Here is a 20,681-nt window from a genome sequence, read left to right as displayed (position 1 = left end):
ATGCCTGGCGCATGAGCAGATGACCAGTAAATGCCAGTGCTGTATCCCACGTGCTGTTCCTATATGCCACCGAGGGCAATTTTCAAATGGCTCTAAAGTGTAATTTGTCCTTTTTCTTTTTTTAAAGGAGAGGATGGAATTCTAGCACACAGGTGGCAGGGGTCCCATACTTTTTATGAGAAACTTAAACTGAAGCATTCCAGAACAAAAGCTGTGTGTTACCGCAGCCACCCAAGATGACTTTCATGATTAAAAAAACGAAATCCTGGAACACATGGAAGTAAGAGAACGCGTTCTGCTTTTGATTTATGTGCTTCTCTCTCCAGGCGGACATGAGCAGCTTCCCGGGACGGGGAAACTGGCAGGGACTCTGGCTGGAGACATGCTGACAGCGCAGTCGGGGCGCCGGGCTGCTCTCCGCAGGGCAGCGCCTGGACGGGAGGCCCTCGTGGGCAGCCATGAGCCTTCCTCAGGAGCGGCAGTTCCAGAGACGGAATTAATTCTCCAGAGGACAGTGGAGGAGGAAGCCAATGAGTAATTCTATTTGTTCAAACCCAACTTGAAAGAGGGAAAAATGAGTCAACTCTTTCTTTGGAGTGGCTGCCAATTTCCAGATAAAGTTTGGTCAATCAAGGAGCTCCTCATCTGAGGCGGGCGGGCCAGGCGTGGCGCAGTGGTAACGGGTGGGGTGGCACATGCAGGCTGCTGAAGGGCAGGTGAGGGCAGGCCAGTTCCACAGAGGCAGCAGCCCTGCAGCCGCTGGGTGTGTCCCACTCTGCTGCCACGTGACATGCTCTGTCATCCTCTGCCGCCACGGTGAAGAGGCCCGGTGCTGACTCCAGGGACATGGAAAACGGAGTGGGAGTCAGAAAATCTGGATTCTAACACTAGTTAGAATCCAACTAGTTCTGTGTCTTTTTAAACCCTTTCTGTGCCTCGGTTCCTCATATGATAAACGAGAAGGATGCATGACACGCATGACCTGTTTCCTTCCCTAATCACAAAAATATAAAATTACATGATTAGAAGTCACTGACCGAGACTTTAATGGCTTCCTCGTGTGACTGTCACATAATTTAATATTGGGGAATTACCTGAGCTCTCAAGAAGAACTGGAAATAAATTTCAGCCCCGCACTGGCCCACCAGGACGATTACAAGCCCCACGTCCCCAGAGCATGGCCTACCTCTGTGGCTGCAGAACTGCCACCAAGGTCCCGGGAAACAAAGAGGTTGACAATAGGCCGACTGATTCTCTGTGTGGCCAAAATTAGAGCCAAAGGCCACCAGAAACTCAGCATCTTTCTTATTGTTGCATCTCCCTGTATTAAGAAATGAAGATAAAAGTTATCTAAACCCTAGAAGTAGAAAGAAAAAAAAAAAAAAGATTCAGAATCAAAGCTTTTCCTTTGTATGTTCATCATGAGCCAATTCACTATACTTGAAAGTAATATAAGGAAAAGCCTCTGTAGACAAGTCAAGTTGAATTAAAATAAAATGTTCAGTCTTATTAGAAATTAACTGAGATAGCTGGCAAGCGGCTGCAAAATTAAAACACACACTGAAACCTAAAGGATCTCAACCGCTCTTTTCCATACTGGGACTCAGGGAATCTCTAACCAAGGTAGAACCCAGGTCGAGGGCCTGAGAAACAGATTTGAAATTAAGTCTTTGTTAATCTCATCAAATGGACTGGATAGAAGCCATGTCAGGAAGAGGTAACTCTTAGAAATAAAAAGTTATTATAATTTATTTTGGAATCAGCTCATAAAAATGTGCCTGATTATTCTGTAGAAATTGACTACAGAGGTCCTTATTCTCAGAGCTCTCATAGACATCATGTAAACGGTTCAAAAGCACAATCAAAATACAGGCATGTAAAGAACAAGTGATTTCTAAGACTTCTGTGGCCAAAGTGTGGGACATCTTTAAAGCCTGGCTTTCGTTACACGATTTTGGTTTTGATTGTTCACAAGGGTGAGAGTTACGTCTTGGCCACTTTATTTCCTTTTGCTGGTGGCTAAATGTTAAGAGACAGATTGTTACTGTCAACACCAATTTGTGGTTGACCTAGAGATGGGATAACTAGATAGGATTTCACTGACAGCCTGACCTGGATGGAGGTAAGTGGTCAATACAATTACTGCTTGACATGGCAGAGTGATGTGTGGCTGAAGTGGGGATCAGGGTGAGGTGAGAGGGCTGAATACATGCCTTATGGCTAAATGCAGACAAACTGAATGAGGTCTAATACCTATGGGCAGGGAAAATTGCACACACAGAAACCAGATACTGTTTATACTTACAATAAACAGAATGTTTTGGTCATCTGCATAAGGTTATCTATCTCACTCCTACTTGTTTCTTATTCAACTTTCAGGCCACAGCAAGATCTGCCTCCACCAAGGAGGCTTCTTACGCTCTCCCAGTGTTAGTGTCTCCTCAATTCTCACGCAGGTGCTACGCTGTTTTGGATGACTGTTTAACTGTTGCTTCTGTATTGTTCTAACCTGCCAAATGGGAAATGACGCTGCTCGAGGGTAGAGACCATATCCTAACATTTTCTGTGCTGCCCTATGGTACCTAATATTGTGCTTGGTCCCCAGGAGGTACCTGAATAAGGGACTGGGCTTGGCCATTGAAGAAAGTATAAACAAAGCCCAGATCCCGGCTGTAAAATTAAACACAATGAAATGTAAACTCACAGGCATCATGGGTCCTGAAATCTTTGTTGACTACAGAATAACTTATGATTGAGAGCAAGGGAAACCACGAATGTCGTATCTATTCCTCGACCACAGATTCTCTGTGCCTCTGTCTCCTCCTATGGGATAAGGAGGCTGGATGGTGACTTCTCAGATCACATCCATCTGTTAGAGTTCATTAATTCTCCAGCTGTCTTTCCCTGCAGACACCTAGCACTTGGCCTTTGGGTATGATCCTGGCCAATTTCATGATCTGATTTCATTGGTTTCTCATTTTATATAGAGGCGGAATACAGCTCTATTCTACTCAGAGTCTCAGAAAGACTGCTGTTGGGTTGGTAGACATACCCCCAGCTCCGGGCCACTTCGGTCGGGGATGATGTCGTGAATGTTCCTGTAGTAGCCCAGGCACAGGGTGGTGCAGCGCACAAGGGCGCCCATGTACAAGGAGAGGATCGGGATGAGCAGGGGCTCCCGGCATTCCAGGTGACTGTGAAGCAAAATGGCTACAAAAACAACCTGAGAGAAGGGGGAACGGGAACAGGTCAGAAGAGAGAAGTGGGAACCGTCCCACAGATACACAGGGGCATGCTCTTGAACCCGAGATAGACCTCTGAGCAAAGATCTTGACATTTATGTAAAGAGAACCAAAAATTGGAAGATGACCCAATGTTGCTCTCATATAATTCAGGTGCAGAAGTTTGGAAGAATACACTGATCATTTTGTTACACCCACCATGAAAATTCTTTAAAGCAACTGCAATAATCTTTCAAGACATTTTTTTTTTAAAGTTACTGGTTTAAAAAACATTTACAAACTTTGGTCTTCCAACCCCTCCAAATGTAGCTTTTCCCTCTCAAGGCTGGATACTGAGGTGTGTATGTAACATACAACTGAGGACTAGGCTACATTTAACAAAGGAAACAACAGTAGCGATCAATGACGTATACAGGAAAATAGGCATTAATGTTTTTGGGACAGAAGGCACTAAAAATGGGCTGGGTGCCATGGCTCACACCTGTTATCTCAGTGCTTTGGGCAGCTGAAGCTGGAGGATTGCTGGAGGCTAGCATTTCCAGACCAGCCTGGGCAACACAGTGAGACCCCATCTTTTTAAAAGATTTTTTTTTAAAAAATGAGCCAGGTGTGTGGTGGTGCGCAATGGTAGTCCTAGCTCCTTAGGAAGCTGAGACAGGAGGATCACTTGAGCCCAGGAGTTTGAGGTTACAGTGTGTTTTAATCGTGCCACTGCACTCCAGCCTGGGTGACAGCGAGACGCTATCAAAGTCACTGAAAGTGCTGCCAAGAAACACCAACAGTAATAATTATAAAACAACTTATATTAACATTTAAGATACTAACCTATAAAAGTAGAACAGGTTGAAATAATCAGAGTCAGGAGAGAATGAAGTTACCATCAAGTGTATATCTCTATTCAATAGTACAGTCTCTAAAGTAAGCTTAACAATGTATTAACCTCCCTGTCCTGCAGAAATCAGAGAATCAGCCCAGCCTTTGTCTAGAGTCCTCCTGGGATCCACTCATTCAAAAGCATACTGAGAACAAAAGCAGGATAATGTATACTCCTGAGCTACATCAACCTTAATGGCCAAATGCCAATGGGAAAATAGGCATGTAAAAACCAGGAAGGCAGTGGTGGAGGGCTGGTGGGAAGGACTGTGTGACTGAGGAGGGGACAGCGAGACAGACTGAAGATCAGGGAAGTTGCTTGCTGTGTTTAATGGCAGGAAAGTCATTAGTAAGAACCATCTGCATATTCTCACTCATGGGCGGTGTTGAACAATGTGAACACATGGACACAGGGAGGGGAGCGCTACACACTGGGGTCAGTTGGGGGGAAATAGGGGTGGGACAGTGGGGGTGGGGAGTTGGGGAGAGATAGCATGGGGAGAAACGCCAGATATAGGTGAAGGGGAGGAAGGCAGCAAATCACACTGCCATGTGTGTACCTATGCAACAATCTTGCATGTTCTTCACATGTACCCCAAAACGTAAAATGCAATTAAAAATAAAAAGAACCATCTTGGTGGACTGATGGGGGTGGAAGTCGGCTTCACGTAGGTAGAGAATGAAAGGGAAGTGAAAAAATAAAGACAGTGAGTGGAAGCCACCCTTCCAAGAAATGTGGCTATAAAGTGACAGAGAGAACTGTAGCTAAAGAGGTAGGTGGGAGACATGGGGAGCTTCTTGTTGCTGTGTTGAGATGGCAGAGATTTGAGCATGACAGGACAAGGGAAATGATGCAGGAGAAAGCAGGGAACAGGTTCCTGAGAAAGCAGCACAGGCCAGGACCAAGAGGAGTGGCCCTGGATGGGAGGAGGGACACCTCTTTCACTACAATGAGAAGAAAATAGAGAGGATGCCTGTTGGAAGGTAAGCATGTAGGTTTGGTGGCTGGAAGGTGACGAATTTGATTGCTGCAATTGACTCTGTGAAGTGGGAAATGAGGTCATCTGTTGGGAGGTGAGAGGTGGAGAAACACCCTCTGAAATAGTTCCTACAGAGTCAGCAAAGGTGAGGGATAAGATTATGTGTTTACAGCTTGATCACTTTGTTCCATTGTGTAACCTTTTGCAGAAGCACCACGAAAGTGAAGGAAGAGGCATAACATAGGGTTGGTTCAGAGGAATTTTCTCCGAAGACTGAGATGAAAAGGCAGGAGATAAGGGAATTCACAGGAATGCAGAGAATGAATACATTATGATCTGACCATCCTTGGAATGTCAGCTGAACTTGAAAGGCAAGGGCTGATGATGGCAGAGGAGTTAGAGGATGGGAATTCTGAGGAGGGCAAACAACCTTGAGAATTCTCACCTTGATATCAAGCAAGCTAAGAAGGTCCAGGTGACCAGGAAATAAAACAAAAACAGCAATATGTTTTCACAAATCCCTTGGCAATGACTGACTGGAACATACAACTATGAAGATAATGACAGCAGAGAAAAGCCCTGCATGTTTGTACCAAACCAAGAGGTTTTTTTGTACTATTGTGCAAAACCCATTAACTTAGTACAATCTGAAGGAAAAAAAAAAACACCCCTAGAGAATTGCCACTGAAATTCGAGGCATTATAAATGATTTCCATTTTATTATTGGTGATTGGTGATTACTTGCTATTTATGCCAAGGTGGTATTTCAAAGTACTTTGCATGGAATCTATTCACTCATTACCAACTTAGATATGTTATCATACCTAACGAATGTGTTCAGGTAATGAAAGGAAGCTTGGTAAAAGGCTTAAAATGAGAATTTATTCCTCCAGCCAAATGGAGGTAGGAACTCAAGCGGCAAGGTTTAAAATAACTACTCCATCAGGCACAGCCCGAAGCCAGATGGCACCTGAACTCAGCTTCCACGCTCCCACTAACCAGATCTGTTGATTCTGAACTTGCGGGCCTTCCGACAGGCAAGGGCCAGGATCAGGTTTAAAACAGAGAAGGAAAATGGCTGTCGGGGTATTGGCAGTGTCTTTTTCAGGGACAGGCTTTTCTTCTTCTGTCCTTGGATGCCTACGATGTTTATTTTAGGCAAAGCTAAAGTTTTTTTTTTTTTTTAATTTGACTTAAAAAAACACACATCTACAAATGCGTGCTCACAAATGCTTGCTGACTTGCTGATGCCAGTGTTTGAAATTAGAGGGGCTTCCTGACTTTCAAACTAACTGATTAGAGTGAATAAGGCAGTTCCTCTTCCAGAGGAGGCAAAAAGTAAGACTGAGACAAAATTCTCTACTAACTCTTAAGAAAATTAACAAAGACATACCAAAAAATGATGGTTGCTAGTATTTACACACACACACACACACACACACACAGTGTTAGCAGAAATCTATTTAAATTACTTATAATAGTGATCCATAGAGTAAACACAATTAGTCTGGAAATTATTGGTCTTTAGGGAAGTACTAACAGTTCAACAGTAGATTATTTCAAAAACGTGGCCAAGAGATCAGGGTGTGCAAGAAAGGAAAAATGTATGGAAAAGTTCATAGAATAGAAATGAGGCCGGTTGTAGTAGCTCACGCTTGTAATCCCAGCACTTTGGGAGGCCAAGGCAGGTGGATCATCTGAGGTCAGGAGTTCGAGATCAACCTGGCCAACATGGAGAAACCCTATGTCTACTAAAAATACAAAAATTAGCCAGGTGTGGTAGCAGGCGCCTATAATTCCAGCTACTTGAAAGGCTGAGGCAGGGGAATCATTTGAACCCAGGAAGAGGAGATTGCAGTGAGCCAAGATCATGTCATTGCACTCCAGTCTGCATGACAAGAGCAAAACTCCATCTCAAAAAAACAAACAAATGAAAAGAGAATTTGGAAGGATGTGTAGAGATATAGTCTAACCTCCTCTATGAAGAAATCATTCTCCCAAATCCCCGATTGTAGAACTTAGTCTAGTTTACAAATCATAGGAATTCAATCTAATTTTCCACTAAAATTCATGCTCTATCCTTGGTGGAAGAAGAAAGGAGAGAAGGTCAGAGCTGAGTACCAGGGCTTAGAAAATTGGACCCAACAGAAAGTGGGATATGGGCCTTCTTCTCAGACCACGTGGAAAGGTAGCTGAATCAACTTCCTGGTTCTTTCTAAATGCAGGGAAGTGACCTGTGAATGGCAGCCCTGCATGGTAACAACAGAGGATTAGAAGAGCATCTCAGAATAGTTCCTAAGAGCCCCCTCTCTAGAACAGAGTGACAGACTGATACTGTTAGGGCACGCAGAGGGCACCCAGCCAAGTGCACAGGACCCTAGGACATGCCCAAATGTTCCAGGTGTGACTTTACGGTCATCTTACACGTATGCTCTTTAAAAATACAGGTCAAAACTGCAACACTAAATTTAAATTCTTACAACCCGTATTGTAGCAAGATAATACATAGTTTTAATACAGGGAGTTTCCTTTTCTCATTCATTTAGCAAATACTTATTGAGGTCCCTATGTGTTGTGATGTAACGGTGCTGTCGAAACCAGGTCGAATGCAGAGTGTACTGTACAGTGAATGAATATAAATCACTCATCAGCTACACACACCAGAAGGGGACTCTGAGGAGCTCGAATTGACACACAGACCATATTTACCTGAGCTATGACATCTGAGATTGAGGCACATCCCACCAGGAAACTGTACTTGTGTTTTAAGAGAATGCCAGCATGGGTCCATGCCTGCCAGAAAAAAAGAATTTGCCATGAGATATACCTTTAGGATTATGCTGTTTCTGGTTACTGTGATTTTCCAGGCATTCCTGAAATACACTTTATTCCCCCTCAGAGCCTTAGCAGCACAGGTCTGATAAGTGTTTGGTTGGTAAAATTACTGTAATTCCATCTGGTGGCTAGTTCCACGGTAGAGTTTTCAGTGGAGTGAATGACTGCACCAACGTATTTATTCAGTACCAACTGTATGCAGACTAGTGCATCATTAGGTTTGTATACCTGGCAAGAAAGCTGAAGGAATACCAAGAATGGAGGAAACATTATTTCTCTCTCTGAAGCATCTCAATCCCAAAGCAGCGTCCTTCCCACGTGACCCATGTCATAATGAGGGCTCTCATTTGGGTCTGATTATTACAGTCTTTACGGGTGTTCACTGAGTGATTAGGGTCTACTGTTTTCTTGCCTTCAAGTTTGGGCAGGATCTGATCTGACAGTCTGGGAAATGACGAAGGTGCTACGAGAGGAGCAGATGAAAAGCCCGGGGAACACCAGGAGAAGATTTCAAGTTCATGACGGGTTCTGTTTAAGGATTATCCTTCAGACCTTCAAGGTTGATTTGGACTGACACAGAAATGACATTTCATGTGAGCTAAGCACAATGAGACAAGCAGGGGCTATCCTCCAGGTCTATGTCAATACTTTGCAGAGCAACAGCTGCTTCCCTGACCATCTGCAGATCATGGCGGTGGGCTGGCTTTGTTGTCTGAAAGCCGGCAAGATGATAAGCTTTCTGGCTTTAAATATTTAATATCTGGCCAATATATCAAGGCCATGCTGCCAGGGGTGAGGGGGTGGGGAGGGAGGATATGCTCTGGTCCTTATAAATGTTCATTATTTTCATTTTTATTAGCCGTCTCTTGCTGTTACACCAGGGTCTTTGGGGGAACTTAAAGAAGAAACATGGAAGAAAAGGGTACCAATTACAAATGTTCTGGTGTTATATTTGATTTCAGAGACTCTCTTCCGGCAGATAAATACAATTGAAGGGATGGGGAATACCAGGTCCTTAACAACCTGCAACTCACCTTTACTAACAGTCCCGAGTTCCTGGAATTCACCTTGTAAGTGTAATTCTCCTACAAGTTTAGGTTCCCACTTCAAACACAGATGGAAGGATAGACCTCAGAGCAGCAGCATGGACCTGTCCAGGAAGTTAGGCTTCGAGTCTTCAGGGATGTCAGGGAGGCCACTTCCTTCAGCTCTCTAACTGGGTTACCACCATGGGCTAGTTCAGGCACCAAGGGGAAGCAGCTCTGCACTTACCTTATGCATCTTACTGCATTTAAACTGGAGGTGGGGGCAGTAAAAAACTATACAGACAAACATATGTTTAAGTCTCCTTCCAAGAATAATTCAAAAGGAAAGGGTTTACTTCCCAGCATTGCACCTTATTGGAAATATACATATATACGTGTGTGTGTGTGTGTGTGTGTGTGTGTGTGTGTGTGTGTGTATTTTGTGTGTATATATATATATCTGTGTATTTTTTTGGGTAGGTCTCTTTTATATTTATAAGACAGCAAAAGATAATAAAAGCACTGTTTAAGCACTCCTCAGTATCGCGACAAAGAATTTAGGGAAGTGGGCAGCCTTTAGCTAATGGGACAAAGCTGGTTATTAAAATAATGAAACCCTAACAGAACGTTCAAGAGATTCTTACTCTAAAACTTTGGGTGTCTGTGCCACACAAGTGATAAGTTTATCAGAAAGTGATTCTGATCCTTTGCTCCTGAGTATATCAGAAAAGAACTGTATATCTGCATCGACGTTTTCAAAGGGGCTTTCCTGCCACCTCCCAGAACTTGTGGCGAAATGAAATAAATTGACAAGATGAACTGGTTAAAAGTCAACAGGCAATTTGAACCTGAGTACTCTGCTGGTGGTATAGGTGCTACAAAAATCAGTGTGCTAATTCCTCAAAACATTAAAAATCAAATTTCCATATGATCCTGCAATTCCACTTCTGGGTATACACCCTAAACAACAGTATATGCCCAAAGAACAGGGACTCACTCAGGTTCACAGCAGCATTACCCACAAGAGCCCAAAGGCAGAAGCAGCACAAGTGTCCATCAGCCGATGAACGGATACACAAGATGTGGGCTAGACATCCACCGGAAAGTGACTCAGCCCTAAAAAGGAAGGAAATTCTGGCATCTGCTACTACATGGATAAACCCTGAGGACGTGCTCAGTGAAATAAGCCAGTCATGTACGGCTCAGTGAAATCAGCCAGTTTGATTCCAGTCTTTTGAGTTATCTCAAGTAGTCAAAGCTGTAGTTACAAAGTAGAATGGAAGCTGCTGGGAGCTGGGAAGGGGGCCGAGGAGAGTTGCTCTTTAATGAGGATAGAATCTCAGTTCTGCAAGATGAAGAGTTCTGAAGATTGCCTGCACAACAATGTGAATATACTGCATGTCATTAAACTGCACACACAAAAATAGCTAAAATGGTACATTTTACATTATGTATATTTTACCATTAGTTAAAAAAAAGAAAGCCAACGATCTTCTCTACGCACCATTGCATCCATGAAAGGAAAGGCGGCGAGGTACAGGAAGGCCCTTCTTGTCTTACTCCCCACGGACTCGTCCACATGGTGCAGTTTATTGATAATGTAGTATCCTAAATCACTATAAGCTGCAAAGGGTCAAAAGACATATGTGGAAACGTCATATGTAGAAAAGGATCTCTTTATATTCTTTTTATTTCAAAGGCTTAAAAACAATTTTAAATGTAGTATTAGTTTACCATAGATAAATTAGATGAGCAAATAGAAAAAGATAATCTACAATGTCATCTACCCAGAGTGGCTCACAGCTAATGCTCTGGCTTCTAATCACCAAGTTCTTTTATGGTCATGTGTTTTAACATAAATATGAGATTGTATTACACATTCTCTTTTGTAAACCATGAACATCTTTCCATGATATGTTTCTACATTTTATTTCATTAAATTCCCTTCAATGAACTGAATTTCTTTCTGGGAGTTTGCTTAGTATCAACGTGCCCAGTCTATTGTTACACGGTTAGGTTGTTTCCATCATTTTCATATTACAGAAGAATGCTTAGCAGCTAGGTTTGAAGCTGAATGTTTACACGTATTCTTAATTATTTACTAAGAGAAAATTTTTAGATGTTAATATGCCTTTTCCATAAAACTCTGAAGCTAACTTTTCCACACCTGCCAGTTCTTTTACTTCACTTTTTGGGAAGAGGGTGGCAACTTAGGGTATAGTCCTGCATGCTGGAAAATGACACCGGAGAGGTGCTTTTGTAGTCCTTCCAATATCAGAATTTGTTACCAGTGACTGCAACATAGTAGGCACTCAGCCAGTACAGGCTGAATGAAGGCGTTATGTGTCAAATAGGAATAAGGAAGAAGGAGAAAGGCCTCCTAATGTGTTAGTCAGGAATCCCGACAGATATTATCAGCAAAGGTCAAATAAAATATTGAGCTATTTTTCACCTCATTGATAGAGGTTTAGATTATATATAAAAATAATAGGCAAGGCATGGTGGCTCATGCCTGTAATCCCAGCACTTCAAGAGGCTGAGGCAGAAAGATTGCTTAGCCTAAGAGTTTGACAACAGCCTGGGCAACAAAGTAAGATTCTTTTTCTAGCAAAAAGCTTTTTTTAAAAATTAGCCAGGCATGGTGGTACATGCCTGTTGTCTCAGCTACTTGGGAGGCTGAGGCAGGAGAATTGCTTGAGCCGGGAGTTCAAGAGTACACTGAGCTATGATTGCGTCACTGTACTCCACCCTGGGTGACAGAGTGAGTCCTGTCTTTATAAGAAAGAGAAGAGCAAAGAAACCTCTATCAATGAGATGAAAAATAGCTCAATGTTTTATTTAACCTTTGCTAATATCTGTCAGGATTCCTGACAAGGGAGGGGAGGGGTGGGGAGAGGAGGAAAATCACAATCTTTGTGTTTTTCATAGTGCCTTACAAGTGCTCCAGCAGTAGGTGTGCCTACTGTTTTCATTCTCTTACAACTCTGGATATTAGTCTACTTAACCACAGAAGCTGCTCTGAAATCAGACTAGAGCCAGAGTGCAGAAAGAGTCTCACTTTATGTGAAATAAGAATCCTCTGACATTTCAAAGCCTGGGGGACAACTTACCATGTTAATTGGTTAAAAGAGAAAACCCTTCATCCTTTGTCAGGATTAGTCTTGAATTATGGGAATTTTGGATGCAGTAAGGTCTTGGGGATGATACCCAGGATACTCAAATGTGCGAATGGGTAGAGGGGTAGAGGTGTGAGTAGTGGTGTCAAGGAGTGGGAGGCTGGAATGACTATGATCTTCAGAGAGTAAGGCGGGGCGGGTCAGGGAGAGTGCAGGAGGAAAGCTCCTAGTCCTTCCAGGCAGCATAGAGGTGAACAACAGAGGGTCAGCTGCCAGGGGAGTAAAGGTGCCAGGTGTGGTGGTAGCAGGGCTGTCAGAACCACTGAGGCATCAAGAAGAGAAATCCAAGAGAGGGGATGTCACATGGCAGAAAGGAGAGGGACCTGGGAAGATGGGATTAGTTATAGCAAGGGACATGGGTGAGAGGAGGCAGCTGTGATGTCCCTGTCATTTGGATCAGAAGCTGCACAGAGATGAAAAGTGGATTCCTGGAGGTTTGACTTGACCTGGGAAGGCAAGGAGGGAGAGCTCCTGTCTGATTTTGCAGCCAGGTGAGAATTGCATTCAGACATGAGCTAAGCTGGCTGGAACACAAAGCTAGAATGAAGATGTTGCTTAATCATACAAGTGGTCTACTTTGGGTGCTGAACTGTGGAAATTTTGTCTCAAAGTTTATTGTTGCCGCTGCTGTTTATTTGCACATGTGTTTTCTTTCAGTCAACAAATGTTCACTGTGCAGGAACCTGCAAGGAGACCATCTTGACCTTGCCCACAGCACTGTCCCCATGCCCGCCTCTCAGCTAAGCCACTGGCAATGGCAAAGGCAGCTGTGCCAGGCGAGCAGAGCAACCAACACAGTGCCAAGTGCAAGAGCACAGGGCTGGCTAGGAATAGGTTATGAGCTAAACCCCCCTGGTGAAGGTTACGGTCACTATAAAACACCAGCTGAAGGGACTTGACTGCTGTGGTTGAAGCTGGCAACTACGGAATTGGTGAAAGGGCAGTGTTATAAGCTAAACTATGTCCCTTCAAAATTCAGATGCTGAACTCCTAACTGCTGGCATCTCAGATGTGACTTTATCTAGCAATGAGGTCACTGCAGGTATAACTGGTTAAGATGAGGTCATACTGGGTAGAGTGGGCTCTCAATCCAATGACTGATGCTTTTATAAAACGGACATTCAGATACATAGGTAGACACACACAGGGAGAACGCTATGTGAAGATAAAGGCAAAAACCGGGGTGACTCCTCTACAAGCCAAGGAATGCCAAAGATTGCCAGTAAACCCCCAGAAGCTAGGGGAGAGGCCTGGAAGACAGTCTCCTTCATATCTTTCAGAAGGAGCCGACCCTGTGACACCTTGACCTTGGACTTAAAGCATCCAGAACTGTGAAAGGCTCAATTTCCATTGCTTAATCCACCGGGTTTTTGATACTTTGTTACGGCAGCCCTGGAACACAGGTGCAAGTGGCTTCTGAGAAAGGGAGAGAGACTTATTTTCGTGTTAAACTCTGGGGTGCCAGGAAGATCAGATGGGACATGTGAGTTTCAGCAGCTGAGAGCTGGGCATGCAGTCTGCATGTAGTGCCCAGAAATACAGAGATCAATATACATAAGCTTCTCCCTGCTGAAAAGAAACTCATCTGAAAAAGGTGAGCCCCTTGAATTATTGGGCCTAGAGATGCACTGAAATGTGACACTGTGAGAAGGGGGTCACGCCTCACTCCCACCTTGAGCTAACTAATGACCTTGAAGCTACTTGCTGTGTGGGCTCTAGATGAACTGATGCTAAGTAGCCATAAAATGCCACATGCTGGACACCACAGTTCATACCCTATACTGTAAATCAGTGAGTATTCTCGTCAAATGACTTCATGTCAGCCCATTCCTTGTTCCCTCTTGCCTTCTTGCCTTTTTTTTTTTTTTTTTTTTTTTGAGACAAAGTCTTGCTCAGGCTAAAGTGCAGTGATGCAATCTCAGCTCACGGAAACCTCCACCTCCTGGGTTTAAGCAATCTCCTGTCTCAGCCTCCCCAGTGGCTGGGATTACAGGTGTGTGCCACCACATCCAGTTAATTTTGTATTTTTAGTAGAGATGGAGTTTCACCATGTTGGCTAGGCTGGTCTTGAACTCCTGACCTCAGGTGATTCCACCTGCCTCAGCCTCCCAAAGTGCTGAGATTACAGGTGTGAGTCACCATTCCCAGCCCTTTTTGCCTTTAAAAACCTGCTTGTAACGAAGGCTGAAAGGAGCACTCTCCAAGGCCACTGGGAAGTGTGTCCCAGGTGGCAATCCTCTATCTTGGCCCAAATAAACTCGCTATATAATTTAACCCCAGTTTCTTAAATATGGCTACTTATTACAATAGTTTAACAGAAACATCAAAAACAGTGCCTTCATGCAGAGTAACTGGGGTAAACAGGTAATATTTATGGGTCTAAGGACTGCTGGAGGGTTTGCCATGTATTCTCCTGGGGATGAGCCCAGCCAGCTTCCTGGTTCTGTGAGGTGTCCCCAGCTCTTGCCTTCTTCAGCATCCAGGGCTCACCCTAGCTCCCTGGGTTTCTGAGTACTATGGGACCTATGAGGCTAGAGGCTGCCTTTGCTTCTTTTAACTTCTCTTTATTTCAGTCTCTTCCTCTTTCGCCTACTAGAGGAGACATTTGGAGGCCAAGGGAAGAAGCTTTTTCTCCCTGGTTTTCTTACTTCCTTCTACTCTTCCCCTACAGGATAGAGGAGTTTGATGATAACTACAGAGGTTGCTTCTACCCTGAGAGCTGTGAGTATAAAATCCCAACAACTGTTTTCAACCACTCTCTCCTGGCAACTCCCTCCCTCCCATGCCCCTGAGCTATTAACAGCTAGAGCAATGTGTGTGTGTGTGTGTGTGTGTATTGGGGGGGTGTAATTTGTTTAAAGTGCTTTGCATAGAGTCCATAATTACCAGGCTAGCTGCCTTAGCAATATTTAGCAAACTTCAGCTTCTATAAACCACATTACCAAGACTGCTCTGAAACAGCTTGTATTCCTTACAAAGAGCAGAACATTACAAAAAAAATTCAAGTTTTTGAACAGATGTAAACAAATATTACGACACTGCAACATCAAGAAGACACTGACTTGACCTGTTTACAGGTGGACAGCTCTGACCCTCCTAAACAGGGGACACCAAGAAGGCCCTTCAGATCCACGGCTCCACTGACCTCAGCCAGCCAGGGCCATGGTCCCTGTCTGGAATCAGTGGTTCTCATACCTTCTTCCAGTAGCTGTTGCAAACCATAAAATGTTAATATTAACTGACATAAGTCTACATATATACATTTTTTCCACATCCAATGGGCAGATTTGAGAACCATTATTCTAATTCAAATTCCCAAGTTCTAAATGTTTGTAAGTGTCACAGATACTGTTATTCACCCACTGTGTCCAGCTTGTGAGGCTTTTCATGGGAGCAGGGAATTTCACCACTGTGCTTCCAGGGCATTATTTCCAAGGGATGTGTGTTTATATGGCTGATAGGTCATATTTAAATCACTTCAATAAATATGTGTTGAGTGACTTGTATGCAGCAGGTACTACACACACTAACACAGATGTGAAGGAGACAGTTCCCTGCATATGGGCTGGGACACGGACATATCACATCACCCATCTATAATCTATACTGAGCAACACTTGTCCAGTGTGGGGATGGGAGGCATAAATATCACCTAGGTTTTGAAGAGATACCACAAACCCATGCACGATGTAAGTAACGTAAATGTGAATTTTAAACTCAAGAACAGAAATTCTATCTCACTGGCATCAAGACTTGGTAGAGTGGGGTTCCTAATAATTTACTGCAGGAGATCTGCTTCTTTCTAGAGAACATTTCTTATTCATGTCTGAATTCTCAGGATCTAGCCCAGTGTGCTGACTGAATAAATGCTGAAATCTGTAACTCTCAAAAGAAGTAGCTGGGAGGCTGCGCGTGGTGGCTCACGGCTGTAATCCTAGCACTTTGGGAGGCCGAGGTGGGCGGATCACCTGAGGTCAGGAGTTTGAGACCAGCCTGGCCAACTGGGTGAAATCTCATCTCTACTAAAAATACAAAAATTAGCCAGGTGTGGTGGCAGGCACCTGTAATTCCAGCTACTTAGGAGGCTGAGGCAGGAGAATCGCCTGAATCCGGGAGGTGGAGGTTGCAGTGAGCCGAGATTGCGCCACTGAACTCCAGCTTGGGTGACAGAGTGAGACTCTGTCTCAAAGAGAGAAGTGACTGGGACAAACTGGTGGCAAAAAGATCCCTGGGTCTTCCCTCCTACTTATATCACCACTCTTTGTCACATGATTTTGCAGTTCCTCACAGCAAATGTTAGGGTCTATTCCCCGCCCCTTGAATCTGGCCTGGCCTGTGATTTGTTTTGGTCAGCAGTGCGTGGTGGGAGCGATGGTGGCCGGCTCTGATTCTTGGCCACAGGGAGCCATCGTGTGTGCTTCTGTCCCTTCACTTGCAATGTCACCGCAGCCGTCTAAAAAAGCCCAGGCAATGCTAGTGGAGGATGAGAGGCTATATGGAGGAGAGCTCAGCTGTCCCAACAAAGGCCATCCAGGCTGGCCTGACGTTAGCTAACGGTCCCCCAGGAGCATGCCAAGGTCAGCAGAGCCACCTCCTGACCCTCAGCTGGCCACAGAGGCATGAGCCCAGCCAAGTTCCAAAGATCCACCCAGTCAACCTGTGGTCTTGTGAACAAAAATAAATGCTTGTGTTTTAAGCGGCTGAGGATGGAGGTGAATTTTGCATGGCAATAAATTGTGAAACTATACTGACACTATCTGTTCACTCCTAGCACCCTGATTCGTTTAAATTACGGCAAATTTTACTAATTCACCCTTTACAGAGCTGGTTAATAACGCATGAATAATGGAAAAGTTTGAAAAGTGAAGACCACACAGAACTGGTCTAGAAATGACTCCAGTAGCTTGCTGGAGAGGCACAGGATCCTGCTGGTTCGTTCCCCTGAATTCTGCTGACTACCCAGGTGGCTTCAGAACACGGCAAGGGACTTACCGGTTACGGTTAAGAATAAACGTGTAAAGAAAGTTAAAATCCACAGCAGTGGTTTTGACATCTTCGTGAATTAGGAGGTTAGGCAATACTAATTTCTATGCATGTGAAATTAATGTGGAACCAAATGTAAGGTCAGCATGCTGTCCTCCATGCACAGCAACCACTAGCCTAAATGAAGGTGTGCAGGTGGCAAACCCTGGGCTCCGTACTTTTGGTTTTTGTTTTGTAACTTAATCTACCAGGATGATGCAGTTTTTAAAAATGGTGTCTCATGGCCGGGCGCGGTGGCTCACGCCTGTAATCCCAGCACTTTGGGAGGCCAAGGCGGGCGGTTCATGAGGTCAAGAGATTGAGACCATCCTGGCCAACATGGTCTCTACTAAAAATACAAAAATAGCCGGGCATGGTGGCACGTGCCTGTGGTCCCAGCTACTCGGGAGGCCGAGGTGGAAGGATTGCTTGAACCCAGGAGGCGGAGGTTGCAGTGAGCTGAGATTGCACCACTGCACTCCAGCCTGGTGATAGAGTAAGACTCTGTCTCAAAAAAAAAAAAAGGTATCTCATAGATGGGTCCATGACAGAAGTCATGGCTATAGTTAAGCTAAAAAAAGAGATACTTACAGCTGCTCAACAAAGGTCAAGAAATACTTCCAAGGCTCTTGCAGTTTGGGTATCCTGAGCCAGGCTATGGGTGTGCATAGAATGGACAGTAACTCTTGTCCAGTGGATGTTCTAGGCTTCAACTCTGTCAATCCAACACAATTCCAAGTGTCTGCTCAACTGGCTCATTGCACAAGGTTTGGTTGGGTGGGAGAAGTTGTTGGGCACATTCTCTGAGGCCATCTGTCCCTCACAATCTCCATCAAGCATTCCCAGGTAAGTGACTGAGCGGTCAGTGGAATCTACCCCAGCCTTGTCTGGGGAAACGCATTACCAAGCGCAAAGGTCTCAGAGATGGGAGAATGCCTAGCTCACTAGTGGGGTCCAGAAAGAAAACAAACATGAAACAAAAAACAGAAAAAAAAAAGAAACACAAGGAAAAAGAATTCTTTAACTACAGTAAATCTAATGAAAAGGACCTCGTAAAGGGTTCTTTCCTTTATTGGGGCAAACCCAATGAATGAGGGATGACAATACCAAAGAGCTTTTAGTGCTCTCTGACCTGAGCTTATCTCAATCATCCTACTGTGACCCATCAACCGATGCACAGAGAGGACACTGCATTAGTGATAGTGAGAAGCTACACCTGAACTGATTTTTTTCAGAGCTGGCAATGGCCACATTTGAAATCCCTTCCGTGTGAAGAAGATGCTCCAGGGATTGGTACATTATTAGTAAATACTGAAAAGTATGAAGTGTTGAAGTTCATCCAGACAAGGGAAAAAAAGTCTAAGATAGAGACCATCACATTGGGATCATTTTAGATGGCTATAGCAAAATATTCATTATAGAGCACAGGGTAAATTCTTGACTCAATTTTGTATCAAAAATAAGGAAAAATTAGACAGTGTTGTGCTGGCCGGGTGTGGTGGTTCATGCTTGTAATCCCAGCTCTTTGGGAGGCTCAGGCAGGCAGATCACTTGAACTCAGGAATTCAGGATGAGCCTGGGCAACATGGCAACCCTATCTTTACAAAAAAATACAAAAATTAGCCAGATGTGGTGGCACGCACCTGTAGTCCCAGCTACTTGAGAGGCTGAGGTGGGAGAACTGATTAAATCCAGGAGTTCAAGGTTGCAGTGAGCTGTGATCACACTACTGCACTCTTGGCCTGGCAGAGCAAAATTCAGTCTCAAAAACAAAGAAGCAAACAATCAAAAGAAAAGGTGGCACTGAAATTCAACGCATCCTTCAGAGATGGTTAAGAAATGACTCAAACCATGAGGCTTGTCCCAACCCCGTAAAGAAATAATCTCTTCCTGCTCTATGCTCTCACATGTCAAAAATAAATGCCTTTGAAAAATCAGAACTTGCTAAAAAAAAAAATAAATTCATTAAGGTGATGGGAAACTAGCACTTAAAGAAATGTTGAAAGCAATTCAACTGCTTTTGCCTGGGCAAAAGAATAGAGAGAAATTAGTTTAAACCTAGATGTATCTGCTTTATATTCCTACTCTTTGAATTCAGCATGATGAATTTATAATACAAGGCTTTCTGTACTTACTGTAGGCCCCACTCAGGAGCTGTACATGTAGGGAAAATATGCTCATTTCAATATCAGCCTAAGCAAATATAATTAGGAAGACTGCTTGAAATCATACAATGGCTTTTCAAGTCAAATATACTGGAGTATTTCCTTTTTTCTTTTTTTTAAGACGAGGTTTCACCATGTTGGTCAGGCTGGTCTTGAACTCCCAACCTCAGGTGATCTGTCTGCCTTGGCCTCCAAAGTGCTTGGATTACAGGCATGAGCCACCATGCCCGGCCTCCTTTTCTGTTTCATCTATGTCAGGTGTTCCCCTGTCACATACATAGTTATCCAGGAGCCGACTGCTGAAGTAGAAATGTAAGTAGCTGTTTTCAGCATTACTAGGAAGTGAAAATGGGTGTAAGTGTCCAATAGAGGTGATGCATAAAGTAGACACTGACATTGGAAGCGAAATGTTCAATGATGTGGGAAAGTGGTGGTAAGAATGGGGAGTGGGTGTAGAGACAGTAACATCCCATCATGGAGCTGTGGTCACGATTATGGGAAACAAAATGGGCAAGATCTGGATATAGAAAAAGCTGACATGACTACTAAAACCGGAAGGAAGCATAAAGGTGAGCGAGGTGCCTGATGTAGCAGACGGCAGAGGCAAGAGAGCAGCTAAAGACTTAGGCAGAAAATAGCCAGGAGGCCAACACACCAGAAAAGGGTGCATCATGAAAATCTGATTTTCAAATGTTCAAAAGAAATTGATTTGTGCTTTCATAGCAACTGAACATTTGTTTGTGGATGGAAAAATGCTGTGATTGTAAAAGTATAAAAACTAATAATGATTATTAAATATATATGAGATACAAAACCATTTTGGTTTGAATTTAAAATTTTATATTTCTATTTTAAAATTGAAAAACTAAAATGACATTGATTTTTATTTCAGTGGCCACATTTTCTTCCCCACAATTGCAATAACACAGGATGCTTAGCTTTTTTCTTCCAGAATTACTGACAACTGATAATTAGTCCCAAAGTCTCATTCAGCCATGGCTAAATAGGTTGGATTATTTAGAATGGATTATTGGAATGTTGGATTATTTAGAAGTCCAAGTAAAAAAAGAACTAGTAGCAAAGGGAACTCATTTGCTTATTTAAGGAAGCCCTTATTTAAAAAAAAAATATGACTTTTTTTCCCCCCAATGCTGTACACATACTCTTTGAAAATGGTTCAGGTCAAATGTAGCAGAAATTTACTTCAAATGTGCAAACCCTTAGTCCACACTTAGCATTCAGGGTATAAATGAGGAAATGAGAGGCATCTCCTCTTTACTCCATGCCCTGAGGCTCTGAGCACAAATTAAAGGATCAATATCAATGCTTTGGCTGAATGTCTGGTCCATCAGCAGCCGGGCTC

The 20,681-nt window shown here is 43.6% G+C and overlaps 1 protein-coding gene across 1 annotated transcript in view; it reads right to left on the bottom strand.

Annotated features, from left to right (window-relative positions):
- Positions 1-20,681, bottom strand: part of ANKH (ANKH inorganic pyrophosphate transport regulator) — a 167,487-nt gene that overhangs the window by 47,543 nt on the left and 99,263 nt on the right. Inside the window, exons 3-6 of the mRNA XM_003932487.4 lie at positions 10,460-10,578; positions 7,805-7,888; positions 3,053-3,223; positions 1,187-1,321 (exon numbers count right to left, since the gene is read on the bottom strand). Of these exons, the coding sequence (XP_003932536.1) occupies positions 1,187-1,321; positions 3,053-3,223; positions 7,805-7,888; positions 10,460-10,578 (509 nt within the window). The remainder of the gene's footprint in view (positions 1-1,186; positions 1,322-3,052; positions 3,224-7,804; positions 7,889-10,459; positions 10,579-20,681) is intronic.

The sequence above is a fragment of the Saimiri boliviensis genome, chromosome 1, assembly GCF_048565385.1.
Source record: "Saimiri boliviensis isolate mSaiBol1 chromosome 1, mSaiBol1.pri, whole genome shotgun sequence".
Taxonomy (NCBI): Eukaryota; Metazoa; Chordata; class Mammalia; order Primates; family Cebidae; genus Saimiri; species Saimiri boliviensis.
Note: the sequence above shows the minus strand (reverse complement) of the source record. Positions and strands in the feature narration are given on the sequence as shown.